Source organism: Neoarius graeffei, chromosome 4, assembly GCF_027579695.1.
Source record: "Neoarius graeffei isolate fNeoGra1 chromosome 4, fNeoGra1.pri, whole genome shotgun sequence".
NCBI classification, from domain to species: domain Eukaryota; kingdom Metazoa; phylum Chordata; class Actinopteri; order Siluriformes; family Ariidae; genus Neoarius; species Neoarius graeffei.
In genome coordinates this window covers 8,154,964-8,171,252 of record NC_083572.1, presented here as the reverse complement: position 1 = coordinate 8,171,252, position 16,289 = coordinate 8,154,964, and the positions used below count along the sequence as shown (strand labels likewise).

General features: G+C 40.7%; 1 protein-coding gene and 1 long non-coding RNA gene across 9 annotated transcripts in view; one reads left to right on the top strand and one right to left on the bottom strand.

Moving 5' to 3' along the window:
- Positions 1-16,289, top strand: part of kalrnb (kalirin RhoGEF kinase b) — a 163,522-nt gene that overhangs the window by 139,443 nt on the left and 7,790 nt on the right. For all 8 annotated transcript variants that reach the window (XM_060918780.1, XM_060918781.1, XM_060918782.1 and 5 more), the window contains 7 exons: positions 5,213-5,299; positions 5,382-5,474; positions 5,555-5,605; positions 11,077-11,154; positions 14,454-14,639; positions 14,880-15,051; positions 15,336-15,511. In XM_060918780.1, coding sequence (XP_060774763.1) covers positions 5,213-5,299; positions 5,382-5,474; positions 5,555-5,605; positions 11,077-11,154; positions 14,454-14,639; positions 14,880-15,051; positions 15,336-15,511 — 843 coding nt within the window. The remainder of the gene's footprint in view (positions 1-5,212; positions 5,300-5,381; positions 5,475-5,554; positions 5,606-11,076; positions 11,155-14,453; positions 14,640-14,879; positions 15,052-15,335; positions 15,512-16,289) is intronic.
- LOC132884812 (uncharacterized) lies at positions 6,802-15,656 on the bottom strand. Its single transcript, XR_009654494.1, has 2 exons — positions 14,495-15,656; positions 6,802-11,295 (listed from the first exon to the last, which is right to left on the bottom strand). It is a non-coding gene; the product is annotated as an uncharacterized LOC132884812 (long non-coding RNA).

The window sequence follows — 16,289 nt, the reverse complement described above, 5'->3', positions numbered from 1 at the left end:
GTCAGAGAAGAGGTCTATGGACAAACTATTGAACATCATGGATGATGCCAGTCACCCTCTGCACACCGTCATCAGCAACCGGAGGAGCCTGTTCAGTGACAGAATGCTCCTTCCCAAGTGCAGGACGAACAGACTCAAAAACTCCTTTGCCCCTCACGCCATCAGACTGTACAACTCCTCTCTGGGGGGGGTGTAACAGGAGGACAGAGGACGGGAAGGAGCAGTAGCCTAGCCTAGCCTGACAAAAAGCAATACCGGACAATGTGCAATATAAAGTGCAATATCTCTCCTTCCACCGCGCCCCCACCTTCTCCCCACCTTTTTTTTTCCTTCTTCTTCCCCCTCCTTCCCCCCACTCCTCATATCTTATTCTTTTTATATATTTGTAATTTTAAATACTTTATTTTAATTTATCTACAAGTTTTTTCTATTTCTTTTCTCTGTTTATCTGTAATGATGCTGCTGGAATCTTAATTTCCCTGAGGGAACCCTCCCAAAGGGATCAATAAAGTTTTATCTAATCTAATCTAATTAATCAAATATACCATGCACTGAGAGGCTCCGGTTGAAATGATGGATTCTCTGAGGTGACTGGTACAGTACTACACTAGTCACCTCAGAAAATCTATGATTCCTGGAACCTCTCAGTGCACGGTATATTAGATTTATATCCTTCATCAAAAAATTCCAAACTGAAAGTGTTCAGATTGAATCTCGGTATAAACTCACTGGAGGCAGCCATGTTTGTTGTTTACATCGGAATGACTTTTGACCTGCGCATGTCCAATGTACCATGCTATCGCCTGCCTCGCTAGGCATGATCATGATACGTAGAGCTACACACACACAAACGCTCACGGAGCCACAGCTGGGACTTGAGTCGGCTGTACAACTTGAAATTGTGACGTCAGTTCATGGTATATCCAAGATACACCATGACTGACTCACACCATATCCTTTTCTCTTTTTTTTGACATCACGGGATCCATTGGTGGAACTATTTTAGGTCACATGAGCCATCCTTGGCCAATCCCTGCATGGGAATTTTTTGATGAGGGATATAATGTAGCATATAAAGTTGTTGCGGTATAGCGTACTAGAAAAACAGGTGCAGTATAATACACTGCAGTATAGTAGATAATAGCAATGGGGCAATTAAACTTTCTGAACTATGAGTCAAAAAAAGGTCCATTACTCAAAGCTCTGTTTTACACAATGCACACTAGCGGCCCCTAATGGTTACAGTATTACATTACATTCATGGGATTGAGCAGACGCTCTTATCCAGAGGAGCAGTTGGGGTTAGGTTCCTTGCTCAAGGGCACTTCAGCCATTCCTGCTGGTCCAGGGAATCGAACCAATAACATTTTGATCCCAAAGCTGCTTCTCTATCCCTGGCTTTTGTTCACATAATATGTCCATAATACATGGAGAATTTAAAGGTTTTTATTTTATTTAAGAAAAGCATGTGTTCAACAGTCTTAGGACTCAATCTGTTCCTTTTCTTATTAACACTCCCATGCCTTTGAAAAAAAATATGTTCACATGGAACAGAGGTGGCGAGTTTTTCATTTGTATCAGTAAAATTTTTTTGGAAAAATAAGTGCACTCCTGTGTTTAATGTTGATCATCTTAGTGCATGGTGTGAATTTGACGAAGATCTGAGAATATCCTTTTTTTTTTTTTTACTGGATGAAAAATTCAGTGTTTTCTGATTTTCACCAAATTCATAGCATTCCTTCTGAATGTCAAGACGAAGAGAGGAGCGTACTTAGTTTTGTCTGATGTATCCTCTGGAGTTAGAATGTTTAAATGTGTCTGTCCCAAACCTGTATGTTTTATTGAGTGCAAGATATTGCAAATTAGAGCATCGGATCTCCACTTTAGGGAGCGATCGAGCAAAACCCAGTGTTGTTCTGGGTTAGTCTTGAGCTCACTGATTCATGTTGTGAAAATCAGACCACCTCAATTTTTTTTTGGTAAAAGATACCTTATTGTCCAATTTTCACCAAAGGTGCTTTCGGGAGATCCGGACTAAGGCCAAGTTTACATTAGACCGTATCTGTCTCGTTTTCTTCGCGGATGCACTGTCCGTTTACATTAAACCGCCTGGAAACGCCGGGAAACGGGAATCCGCCAGGGTCCACGTATTCAATCCAGATCATGTCTGGTCCGGTGCTGTGTAAACATTGAGAATACGCGGATACGCTTGTGCTGAGCTCTAGCTGGCGTCGTCATTGGACAACGTCACTGTGACATCCACCTTCCTGATTCGCTGGCGTTGGTCATGTGATGCGACTGCTGAAAAACGGCGCGGACTTCCGCCTTGTTTCACCTTTCATTAAAGAGTATAAAAGTATGAAAATACTGCAAATACTGATGCAAATACTGCCCATTGTGTAGTTATGATTGTCTTTAGGCTTGCCATCCTTCCACTTGCAAGTGGTAAGTGATATGCGCTGGGATCACACACACAGCGGCTCAGTCCCGAATCAATGCTCGTGCGCTCCACTCGCGCGCTCTGTGAGCTGCGCAGGGCCGGAGTGCGCACCCTCCAGAGGGCACTCGCTGTTCAGGGCGGAGTGATTTGGAGCGCAGGATGCCTGCGGAGCCGAGCGTATCCGTGTATTGGTGTTGCTGTGTGCACGCGAATCGTTTTAAAAACGTTAATCTGATGATCCGCTGATACGGTCTAATGTAAACTTGGCCTAATACAGCAGTGCACTTTATCCCATCATGCTCCAGAGCTGAGACTGGAGCTTCTCATTTGCAAGATATTGCACTCGATAAAATCTGCACAAAAGTCAAATGTTTTAATGGTCTATATCAGGGGTTTTCAAAGTGTGGGAGAGTCCGCCCCCCCTCAGAGAGCAAATAAACAACAGCGCCCCCCCTTACAATTTTTGTTGTTGCTATACTTAATCTTCCATTCATATTTAAAAAAAAAAAGGTTGTTGTACACATTTTTTTCTTTTACACATTTTAAACATCTGTGCTTTTTTTTAAACATCTTTTTTTACACATTTAAAACATGAGCTTTATTAAAACATTCTTTTTTTTACACATTTTAAACATCTGTACTTTTTTAAAAACATCTTGTTTTACACATTTTAAACATCTCATAGCATCGTTAGCTAGCACCTCTTGGCAAACAACACACTGGCAATGGAGCATCTTCAGATCCAGTCCATGAAAATCCAAACTTTAAATAATCGTGGTCATACTTCCTTCTTTTTTTTGTTTGGCCCAGACTCTGTCTCCTCACTCACTGTAGCTTTAGGTACTAAAAATCGATCCATTTGTCTCTGGCAAAGGCTAGCTGAAGTTCGCTAAATGTCCGCAATCGTAACTTATTCTGGTTTATTTTTCTTCACGTTGCGCCCCCCCTGAAGAACTCTGGCACCCCCTAGGGGAGGCGCGCCCCACACTTTGAAAAGCCCTGGTCTATATCAATTAAAATACATGTGCAGTGCCTTAGTTTGGGTGAAAATATACCAATTGTATACAATTATTCTCCACTGTACTGTATTATACAACCCTGATTCCAAAAAAGTTGAGACAAAGTACAAATTGTAAATAAAAATGGAATGCAATGATGTGGAAGTTTCAAAATTCCATATTTTATTCAGAATAGAACATAGATGACATATCAAATGTTTAAACTGAGAAAATGAATAATTTAAAGAGAAAAATTAGGTGATTTTTAAATTTCATGACAACACCTCAAAAAAGTTGGGACAAGGCCATGTTTCCCACTGTGAGACATCCCCTTTTCTCTTTACAACAGTCTGTAAACGTCTGGGGACTGAGGAGACAAGTTGCTCAAGTTTAGGGATAGGAATGTTAACCCATTCTTGTCGAATGTAGGATTCTAGTTGCTCAACTGTCTTAGGTCTTTTTTGTCGTATCTTGCGTTTTATGATGCGCCAAATGTTTTCTATGGGTGAAAGATCTGGACTGCAGGCTGGCCAGTTCAGTACCCGGACCCTTCTTCTACGCAGCCATGATGCTGTAATTGATGCAGTATGTGATTTGGCATTGTCACGTTGGAAAATGCAAGGTCTTCCCTGAAAGAGGCGTCGTCTGGATGGGAGCATATGTTGCTCTAGAACCTGGATATACCTTTCAGCATTGATGGTGTCTTTCCAGATGTGTAAGCTGCCCATGCCACACGCACTAATGCAACCCCATACCATCAGAGATGCAGGCTTCTGAATTGAGTGCCGATAACAATTCGGGTCGTCCTTCTCCTCTTTAGTCCGAATGACACGGCGTCCCTGATTTCCATAAAGAACTTCAAATTTTGATTCGTCTGACCACAGAACAGTTTTCCACTTTGCCACAGTCCATTTTAAATGAGCCTTGGCCCAGAGAAGACGTCTGCGCTTCTGGATCGTGTTTAGATACGGCTTCTTCTTTGAACTATAGAGTTTTAGCTGGCAACGGCGGATGGCACGGTGAATTGTGTTCACAGATAATGTTCTCTGGAAATATTCCTGAGCCCATTTTGTGATTTCCAATACAGAAGCATGCCTGTATGTGATGCAGTGCCGTCTAAGAGCCTGAAGATCACGGGCGCCCGGTATGGTTTTCCGGCCTTGACCCTTACGCACAGAGATTCTTCCAGATTCTCTGAATCTTTTGATGATATTACGCACTGTAGATGATGATATGTTCAAACTCTTTGCAATTTTACACTGTCGAACTCCTTTCTGATATTGCTCCACTATTTGTCGGCGCAGAATTAGGGGGATCGGTGATCCTCTTCCCATCTTTACTTCTGAGAGCCGCTGCCACTCCAAGATGCTCTTTTTATACCCAGTCATGTTAATGACCTATTGCCAATTGACCTATTGAGTTGCAATTTGGTCCTCCAGCTGTTCCTTTTTTGTACCTTTAACTTTTCCAGCCTCTTATTGCTCCTGTCCTAACTTTTTTTGAGATGTTGCTGTCATGAAATTTCAAAATGTCTCACTTTTGACATTTGATATGTTGTCTATGTTCTATTGTGAATACAATATCAGTTTTTGAGATTTGTAAATTATTGCATTCCGTTTTTATTTACAATTTGTACTTTGTCCCAACTTTTTTGGAATCGGGGTTGTATGATAGGAATTTTTTCTACGATAGTGTAGTACAGCATATTGTCACCCCATACTAAAGAAAAACAAAAGGAGAGCGAGATCGTGATGTATGTACTTTCTAATTCCAGGAGAGGCGACTGCATATGTATGTGATTTACTGTCAGAACAAACCCCGCTCAGAGTTCATCGTGGCTGAATATGACACGTTCTTTGAGGTGAGAGAAATTTAAAAAAAAAAAACCACACTTGTTCTTAATTCCTCCATGATTTTATTTCACATGTACTGTTCTCGAACAGGAAGTCCAGCAGGAGATCAACTCCAGGATGTCCGTCAGTGATTACCTGATCAAACCCATACAGCGAATCACCAAGTATCAGCTGTTGCTCAAGGTGTAGTATAGTCACAGTCACGATCGCTTTATCTTACTGATGTGTTTCGAGGTATGAAGTGGGTGAAATTTTGTTTCCAGGACTTTTTGAAATACAGCTCAAAAGCAGGCTTGGACTGTCAGGAAATAGAGGTAAGATGCTTCAACACTCTGGTGTGTGCATGGTTTACTCCAGCTATTATAAAGAGCTTTCAGGTGCAAATCTTTGATAAATTGCAAAACAGACTTAAATTTTCTCGTGTACAATTTTTAGAAAATTTCCAAAAAAGAGGTTAGGGTTTTTTTTTTTCTTATGATATCCTGTATGTAAGAGTTCATACTCTCCTTTAACAATTATTTACCGACGGTGAAGTGAATAAAAACTGAAATGAAGTCGAGGTTATTATTCACCGATCTTCACTGAGCCTAAGGCGGCTAACTGTTTTAGCGTAAATACACTTTTTTTAATTAAAAAAAAATGTATTTCAAACTTCAAAAGTGGTATGCAAATGTAATAACAGCGCGGCGCAGACTTGGCACTTATCTTCACCGAGTCACATAAAATAAATCACAATTCCACCTTACCTTTGAATAGTTTTAGACTAAACTTCGTAGCATCTTTAATGCTTTTAGGAACAGCACTTTCTTTCATCAGTTGTGATTCTTCCTCACTTCCGGTGACGAAGCGATCGGCCGCCATTTTACCGAGTCGCCCATCGAGAAATGGTCAGAATTTCTCAACCAGTCAGCGCGTGAGATTTTCTATAAAAATCACCTGTGTTTTTATACTAAAGGAAAATAGTCAACAACAGAGTGACAATGCAGTAAAGCCCAGAGTATATCCTGAACAGAACGGAACGCTTTATTAATCCGTGCTAGCAGCGCTGGCGCAAATTGTCGCTCTTACTCAGTTTTCAACCAAATTTCACATGAAGAATACCTCTGGGCTGAAGTTCATTGCTATGACTTTTGGTGCTGATCTGGATCACTGATCCATGAAATACAGGATTTTAAAAGAAATTTTGTTTAGGGGACGACTTTCTCACTTAGCGTCATTCTCTATCTATCTCTTACCGTTCCGGATCTATAGAGTACGCTGACCAGACATCCCGGTTTGTAAGAGCTCGCGCAAATTACTATGACTTAAGCAGGGGCGTTGCACCAAATTCTGGGAACCTATGCACAAGCAGTGGCCATGGGCCCCCCCCAAAAAAGCTCACCAGTTAACAATGCTGAAAGTATCTACGGTAACAACAAGGGCGTACTACCAGTCCAGTCAGTTACTGTACGCAGCCACACATTAATCTAGCAACTCTTAAATGAATAAAAACCCCTAATCACACAATACGTCACTGAATCTTTGTTTTATTTGCAGAATGATTAAAAGTTGTAACAGTAAATGCCACCAAAGGTCACCAAACATAATAGGCCTGCATGAAAATTGAGCACCTTTGCATTGGGCTGAAGAGAACAGATTTTTATCAAGTAGCTTATTTATTACATAAAAGAAATGCCATTTCCAGATTTCAACATTAACAAAATACTTCCTTTAGAATGAAAGGTAAACAAAACTTGACTCTCTTGTCATTTTTCATTTTAAAAAGGGCAAAAAGAAAACCGGCTTCCACAAAGTGCTAAACACTGGAATTTATACCCCAGCTATTCATTCATTTATACAGGAATTTTTAAAAGTAACAGACAGTTACAGTTTAAAGGGCCTGGCTCAGCTTCAGCTGGTTTTCAGCAGGTTCCTGTTCTGCAGCACATAAAACAAACAGGAGTACAAGACACCAACACCAGACTGACAAGTATAAACACCACAATACAGTACAATAACAGCACAAAAACGTGGGACAAGGATAAAAGTAAACAATATTACACAGACATAAATCAGTTAAGGTTTTGAATAATGTCAGTGTGTGTAAGTATGTATGATGTGTTAGTGGTTGCAAGCAGGGCTTTGAACCAGAATTTTTTTCCTATTGGTTCGTTCCGAACAGAAACGGAATTTTAACGTTTCCGGTTTTGGGTTCCACCATTAAATAGACGTTCCCGAACCGGTTAGAACAAAAAAAATTTCGTTCCCGGAACGGTTAATTACGTTCCCTGTCAGCTGTTTAACAAATGGCTATAAAATTATGTCTCTGTCTCATCCAGCTTAAGCCAAATGTAGGCTAATTCTATTACAACCTTCATTAAATAAGACAAGAAATAATTCAAAACAATTATTTCAAATGTTGGCGATTTGGATTCTCAGTATGTCTTCCCATCTACACAAACAGAAAAAGTGCCAAAAATGAAAGAGAATTCGTTTAGTGTGTTACCAAAGGCTAGTCACGCCCTATAGAGGGCTACCGCATGACGTCACCGCGCCGCGAGATTTTGTTAGGCGCCATATTGGAAGTACACATCTATGCAAGTGCATACATACATAAAACAAACTACAGCTGAAATGTAGCCAGGGCCGGTTCTGCCCTAATCTGGACCCGGGTGCAACATCGCGCAACCCCCCCCCAAAAAAAAACCACCAGTCTAAATCAGGACAACCATCACATAACTATAACTATAAACATTTTATATCAACTATTTTAACTAAATGGGCTATAATAAATGAGCCTGCAGGCAGCCACGGCGGGCTGCCTCAGAAAAGTAACCATTCAGTGACAACTGAAGGCCTGCAGCCACGGCGGGCTGCCTTAAAAAGTAACCATTTGTCCTATCTTAAAACTCGTTTTGCATTTTCTGCCTCCTTTTTTGTATTTTCGACCCTCCGTTTATTTTCTTTCCTTTTCTGAAAACCCGATTTGTGTCCAGACATTTTGTTCTGCTACCAACGAACTAACTCGTCAGGTCTCGTCTCTCGAGCCCGCGATGATTCCCGTGGGAGGGGCAACAACTGATACATTTTTACAAACAGCCAATAGGGAGGTTGCATCGTTCAGGCTCTTCTTTGCTCAGACACTCAGTAATTCACCTAGTATTCACTAGCAGTCCACCTTCCCGCTCTCTCCATTCAATCAGCGAACGTCACACAGGAAGTGAACCCCAGCGGGTCATAGAAACTTGCGCAGGAGAAGAATGACTATTTGTAGGCTACAGAAACTTTGAGGAACGAAATAAAAACCGGTATTAACCGGTTACCATTATTTTTAATAAGCGTTTCTGTTCCGGAACATAAAAAATAATAAAGTTTCTGGTTTCGTTTCTGTTCCATGTGAAATAGAAAAAGTTCCCGGTTTTCGTTTTCGTTCCTTGAACCGGTTCAAAGCCCTGGTTGCAAGTATAACTATTCAGCAAAAGAAATATATAAGCCTTTTTAAAATGAGTACCGTAATAGATGGTGTTATTCTGATGTGATGTGGAATATCATTCCATGTTTTAGTGTAAGTGTGAAAGAATGATCGCTGGCCATAGGTGTTTCTAAAGGCTGGCACTGTAAGAAGTGCCCTAGTTACTGATCTTGTTGTCCGCCCCTGTTGCATGTTAATTGTTGGAAGGAACACAGCAAGACTAGCTATGGGACAGTTTGATTGTAGCTGAAAGTAAAATGTCATAGCATGGGTGTTAATGTAGTTCTGAAAAGTAAGAGCATTTGAGTGGGTACAGTGATGTGTCCAACTAGGAAGTTGATGGTGGATCTTAAATGCTCTGTTGTATAATCTAGCAATTGGTTCTGTGATTTCTTTTGGAGTGAGAGACCAAATAGGAAGACAATAAGATAATGTTGAAAGAATAATTGCGTGTAAATGTGTGTGTGATACTGAGGGTGACAAATATGGTCTGATCTTACTATAAACATATAGCTTCTGATTAACTTTACTTGCTAACTTAATTGTGTGTTCTCTGTAAGTAAGATGTGAATCCAAAATCACACCAAGATATTTATAGGTTTTTGTGGTCACAAGGTTTTGATTTGAAAGGGTAATAGGGACAGAGATGGACAGGCTTTTCCTTTGGGAATAAAAATACATACATTCAGTCTTCTTGACGTTGATGGTTAAATGATTTAAATGATATTAGCCTAATTATGTTATGGCCCAATATAATTTAATTTTCGATTAGTATACTATTGCAATGCAGAGAAAAAAGGCATCGTGTTATTTCTAATTTTGTGTTGTGCAGTTTTTAGCACTGACAATCGCGGTGGCATTGAAGCATTTATAACCGCGGGTGTTCATTTAACGTAGGCTATTTGCTTTCACATTTGGGCTCGCCTTTCTTGGGAAAGAAGTTTGTGAGCAGTTGCTTTCCCTCATTTCTTTTCTTGTCTCTTTCCTGCCTCTCTTTTCGTTTCTAAAAACCGGATTTTGTTTTCTTGTGCATCATCTTCCATAGCACAGATAGCCTACAAGGCGCAGCGCTGCTTCAGCAGAATGAACGCTATGTTAAATGCGCCGAGTTAAAAAGCCCGGTGAAAGCGGACTAAACCATTTCGTGCAAAGGGTGGGGGGGCCTGTCCCCAGACACTATATGTAGGCTAGGACAAACAATTCAATCCATTAATCAAACGATTTATTTACTCAAAACATTACATTTACATTAGTTAGCAACATATATTGTGATCTTTAAATGGTATTGATATTTTAAAGGAAAATTAAAATTACAGACTCCTCAAGGGCCCTCCCCCCACTTGGGGCCCTGGTAACTCAATGCTGCGTTCATGTGCTATGGGAAGATGATATTTTCCAGTTGGGAAGTGGTATTTACCAGTGTGTTGTGTTCACATGCTTTTGTTGTTGTTGACAAATTAAAGATGGTGGACCAGATTCAAGTTAGCAATAGTTAGTTAGCTATCGTTAGCAATAGCGTCTGCTCTGGATAGGTAAAAACAAACCATAACACATTTTTAAAGGAAACGGATTTCTGACGTATTATATTACACTTGTTAATGACACAACATTGCATAGACACAAAAAACTACCCACTAGTACTAGTAAAAAAAACTTTAGTAGCGTACAATGCTTAACATTCAAGTGTCTTGTACCGCTCGCCACCATGTTGAAAAGGTTAAAGTTCATCTCATCTCAGCAACTCGTGTATCAAAATTTTCTACGAGTTGCCCAGTGGAAAATACCACAAGAGGGGGCGTTCATGTGTGCTTTCCATGTCGGCGTTTGGTATTTACCATAATGCCCATAGCACATGAACGCAGCATCAGTCCCCCTTTTCCCCCCACTACGACGCCCCTGGACTTAAGTCACCTTCTCTATTTAGTTCCCGTTATACCGCAACAATTATAAAAAAAGTAATACTTCAGTACAATCTGTATGCAGTTACATTTAATGTTATGGAATGTCCATGAAACAAGTTCCTGTTATCACGTTATAGGACATTCCGAGCAGAAAATTACAGCAGCTCGATTCAGTCATTCATTCCTCGATTTTCTAAGTTAATAATGCAAAAAATCTTTAATTCAGTAAATTCTTCTGTCCTGAAAAACTTTCCTGCGTCAGACACTGGAGACTCCTTCCGTAAACATAGCTAAGCATGTCGTCATGATAACGAAGGCAGATCCAAATATCTTGTTGCAATGAAAATCTTTTTTTTTTTTCCCTCCTCATGTTTATGGTACGAAGACTTTTCACTGCACTGTAAGCCTTAACTCGTATTCTTCCCACCTACAGAAAGCAGTTGACCTGATGTTCTTGGTGCCCAAACGCTGCAATGATATGATGAACTTGGGGAGGTTGCAGGGCTATGAGGTGAGGCTGAAACCTTTAGCCATGCGTTTTCAATTCAACACACAACAGTTCAGTCCACATCGGGGATCATCTCGGGTCAAATCTGATTCGAACGTCAGTGCTCCTGGATTAGTGCCGTTCTAAAAGAAAAAGAAACCCTTTCTGGGTGTTGCTAAGGGCGTTTTCACACTTGGCACAAATACTAGAGTCCACACCCAAGATAGATTCTTGGACCACTTGGAGGAGGGGGTTGGTTTTCACACACAGGAATTCCTTCTGAACTGTGGATCAGATACACAGTCGTGCGTATTGTGGTCCTGGTGAATTATCGCATCAATCTTCTCAGCGTTTTAACTCTGGAAAGTTGCGTTGAAACTTTTAATCACTTGCTCATCGGGGATAGATTAGGGATAAAATTAGCTCGTGTTTTAAGTCGTTCAAATTCTGTAAAGCTGCTTTGCGACAATGTTTATTGTTAAAAGCGCTATACAAGCAAACTTGACTTGTTCTGTTTATATACCGAGAAACGTAACGTGGGCCGTCAGTGTTGTAGTAAGCAGGGAATTTATAGGATAATGACAATGTGGACAGCGTAATGACACTCCAGCCAGAGATTGGTGATCTGATACGAGTCGATTATACCGTAATGACCACGGTCACTCTGTTTACATGCACAAAATATTCCAGTTTTTGCCCTTATTTTAAAAAAAGTAGAGTTATTTACATGGCTAATAAATATGAATATTCTGATTGTCTAGTTGGTTTGTGTACAACGCACAGAGATGACCGTAAACAGATGAGAGGTCGTGTGTCTCAAACTGCGTTGCGAATTAAAGGGGAACTGAAGTCATTTTTAAACTTGTTTATTTCTTAATTAAAATGTTTTTCAATTACGTTTTCGGTTTTAGTAACTTTGTATCGTGACTCATATTGGCAACTAATTGCAATTAAATATTATACTTATCGGCCTATTCGGTTTTTAGCCGTGTTGAATTTAGTTCGTTTGGTCCACGGCCGGCGTCGCTTATCCACACGATCTTCACGAGACTTCGAAATGTGAAGTGTCAGCGCTGCCATTTTGAAAACTGTTTTCCAAACGAAATATCGCACAAAAACGAGTTTAAATGACGATTACTGCCTACTTTTTTCAAACTTTCCGGCTTGGGCGCACGCGTCTTTTGACAACATTGGCAGACGTCGGTCACTTTGATTTCCACTGTATGTTTTATTTCCGTCCTACGATGTCTCGCACAGGTCTCAACGAATCTCGTTTACGGCCATTGCTTTGACATATGGACTGATGTATTACATAGCGTATTTCAAACACTCAGAACTTGCTACAGCAGTGACAAAATAGCGATCAAAAATGCATTCCTATATTTAATTAATAAAATGAGAGAGAATTTTGATGATAAAAAAATTGCCTTCAGTTCTCCTTTAACAGTTATTGTTCACGGAGACTGAGGTGAATAATTGTTTTAAGGTCCTTTCTATAATCGCGGGTACATTTCAAGTGTTGACTCATCGTCGAATTGGGCGATCCATTAACAGAGTTGACATTTTGTGTCTTAACTCCACATGCTTACCTCAAACTAGCTACCACACAGCATGTATAAAAAATTTATCATAATATTGCTTAAAAAAAAAAAGTAGTGAGATTCACTCCAATATCACAATAACAGATTTGACAAATAATTAATCTATTGGTGTATCCTCAACATTTTGTTCAAATTAACGAGAGAAGAAACAGAACATGCCTTTCTGAAGTTTCCCGCCAGAGGAAGTGACATCACTCGGTACCACACGTATTATTACAAGTCTTTTTGTGGTTTTATAACAGAGTTGACCAGAACATTGGGATGGATACAAATATTTATCAATCACTGAAATTTCACATAATACAGAAAATAGACTTTGTATGCAATTGATTTTATAACAGTGAATAGAATAAGGCCCCCCCCCCAAAAAAAAAAAAACAGACTGTTCGACTGAATCACTTCCTGGTTATTGGAGTTGAAGATGGCCAGTAATGTGGGGGAGGGGTGGGAGTCATTTAGTTAACGTTTTATGGATAAATTGGGTCTAAAATATACATCAAGCACCGCTATTGGTGAAAGTTGGTCATAATTTGCATTAAAACTCATCTCATTATCTGTAGCCGCTTTATCCTGTTCTACAGGGTCGCAGGCAAGCTGGAGCCTATCCCAGCTGACTACGGGCGAAAGGCGGGGTACACCCTGGACAAGTCGCCAGGTCATCACAGGGCTGACACATAGACACAGACAACCATTCACACCTACGGTCAATTTAGAGTCACCAGTTAACCTAACCTGCATGTCTTTGGACTGTGGGGGAAACCGGAGCACCCGGAGGAAACCCACGCGGACACGGGGAGAACATGCAAACTCCACACAGAAAGGTCCTCGTCGGCCACGGGGCTCGAACCCGGACCTTCTTGCTGTCCGTGCCACCTGCTTTAAAACTGATTCAATAAATTTCTTTTGCGGGAAATAACAAAAGGTTTATCTCGGAGACGCAAAGCGTACCCCGAATTCTCGAATGACCCATAAATACAGAGGTGATTATTTCAAACTTCAAAAGCGGTATGCAAATGTAATAAAGGTGCAGCGCAGACTTGTCACTTATCTACGCCGAGTCACAAAATAAATCACAATTCCACCTTACCTTTGAATAGTTTTAGACCAAACTTCGTCGCATCTTTAGTGCTTTTAGGAACAGCGTTTTCTTTCACAATTTGTAATTCTTCCTCACTTACGGTGACAAAGTGACTGGAAGCCATTTTGCCAAATCGTTCGAGGTGATTATCGAGAAATGGTCCGAGTCTGTCGACCAATTAGCACGTGCAATTTTTTATAAAATCACCTGTTTGTTTTTACTAAAACCGAATAATATCGGAATAATACTGGAATATTTGCGTGCATGTAAACATACGGAGTACGTTTGGAAATCTTATCCCGGCTGAATAATACGAAAGAGGAAAAACAAAAATGCTGGGGAGGAGTGATAGCGCATGAAGATGTGAAAGAAAAACTAGTCAAAGACGAGTGGGAAAAAAAAAAAGCCCTGCTGAGTGGAATCCTATGGGTGAATGAAGTCAAAGACCACCGTTTCCAGATGGACCAGGGATCAGTTTCCCGACCACACCCACGTTAGGAAGAAACAGCGTTCAGACTTGACCCAATGGACCGAGTGTGAAAACACCCTAACACTGCTTGAAGTGAGGTTCCACTTCATCTCGGTCATGTTATCTGCCATACAGATGGTTTATATCTGATATGTTGCTTGGCTTACGTATTTAGGGAAAACTGACAGCTCAAGGGAAGTTGCTGCAGCAGGATACGTTCTTTGTGACGGAGCAAGATTCGGGTGTTCTCTCTCGCAGTAAAGAGCGCAGAGTCTTCCTCTTCGAGCAGATCGTCATCTTCAGCGAGCTGCTTCGCAAAGGATCCTCGACGCCCGGATACCAGTTTAAGAAGAGCATCAAGGTACTGAAATCAAGGGGAGTCTGAAGAGCTGGTTACATGATTGACAAATAGTTATGATTTTACCTCTGACTGTTATAAAGCGCAACAAAGTGTTAAACATCTCTTCGCAGAAAACTTCACGATATCAACAATTACACGTTTTAATCAGTTTATACAAGTCCAACAACTGACCTGTTACTCTAGAACGCATACTTTATTACAAATAAGTGCATTAATGTGTGTTAATTTAAATTTGTTAAGGTGAGCTTTCTGAGCATGGAACAGCACGTAGAGAGCGACCCGTGCAAGTTTGTGCTCTCGTGCCGTGGCTCATCCGAGAGACTAACGCTACAGGCCGCTAATATAGACATTAAGCAGGAGTGGGTACAGAGCATACGGGAACTTCTGGACATCCAGAGCAACTTCCTCACAGGTAGGAAACTGGAATTGGCATCATTTTAAGGAAAAAATATTCTGCTGTGCAGTGTTTACAGGTCGGGAAACATCAGAAAAACGGATGCAATGTTACATTTTTCAGGCCCAAAAATAAGCTCCACCCTCATTCAGATGACAACTATAAGACAGTTCGGGGTGACATAAACGCATGTCCATGCATTGTAATTCATTAGAAAGCTCTAAAAAATGACAAGCTCTCCGTTAAAATCTCTCAGTTCACATTGACTGTGAGTGCGATTTTTTTGCCTTTATTATTCGCAGCGCTCCAGAACCCACAGGAGTACCAGAAGAAGGAATCTGGGTCGTCTCACTCCCTGAGCCGCCAGGCATCCGGCAGCAGCCGCTCGTCTTCCTCACATCCCTCCACTCCGCTCAAACCTACTTCCTCTTCCTCCAACAGCAGCCCCGCCCACAAGCCCAGCAACCAGCAGGAAGAGGTCAGTGAGAAATCATGAAGAGATCAGATTTATTTATTGCATGGCCTGCATGTAGAATTTAAGTCTCAGTACTTTATTCAGAATTCAAACTGAAAGTTGGAAAAACAACATGCAGTGGGAATTTACTCAGCTTTATAGCTTAATGTACAACCCCGATTCCAAAAAAGTTGGGACAAAGTACAAATTGTAAATAAAAACGGAATGCAATAATTTGCAAATCTCAAAAACTGATATTGTATTCACAATAGAACATAGACAACATATCAAATGTCGAAAGTGAGACATTTTGAAATTTCATGCCAAATATTGGCTCATTTGAAATTTCATGACAGCAACACATCTCAAAAAAGTTGGGACAGGGGCAATAAGAGGCTGGAAAAGTTAAAGGTACAGAAAAGGAACAGCTGGAGGACCAAATTGCAACTCATTAGGTCAATTGGCAATAGGTCATTAACATGACTGGGTATAAAAAGGAGCATCTTGGAGTGGCAGCGGCTCTCAGAAGTAAAGATGGGAAGAGGATCACCAATCCCCCTAATTCTGCACCGACAAATAGTGGAGCAATATCAGAAAGGAGTTCGACAGTGTAAAATTGCAAAGAGTTTGAACATATCATCTACAGTGCATAATATCATCAAAAGATTCAGAGAATCTGGAAGAATCTCTGTGCGTAAGGGTCAAGGCCGGAAAACCATACTGGGTGCTCGTGATCTTCGGGCCCTTAGACGGCACTGCATCACATACAGGCATGCTTCTGTATTGGAAATCACAAAATGGG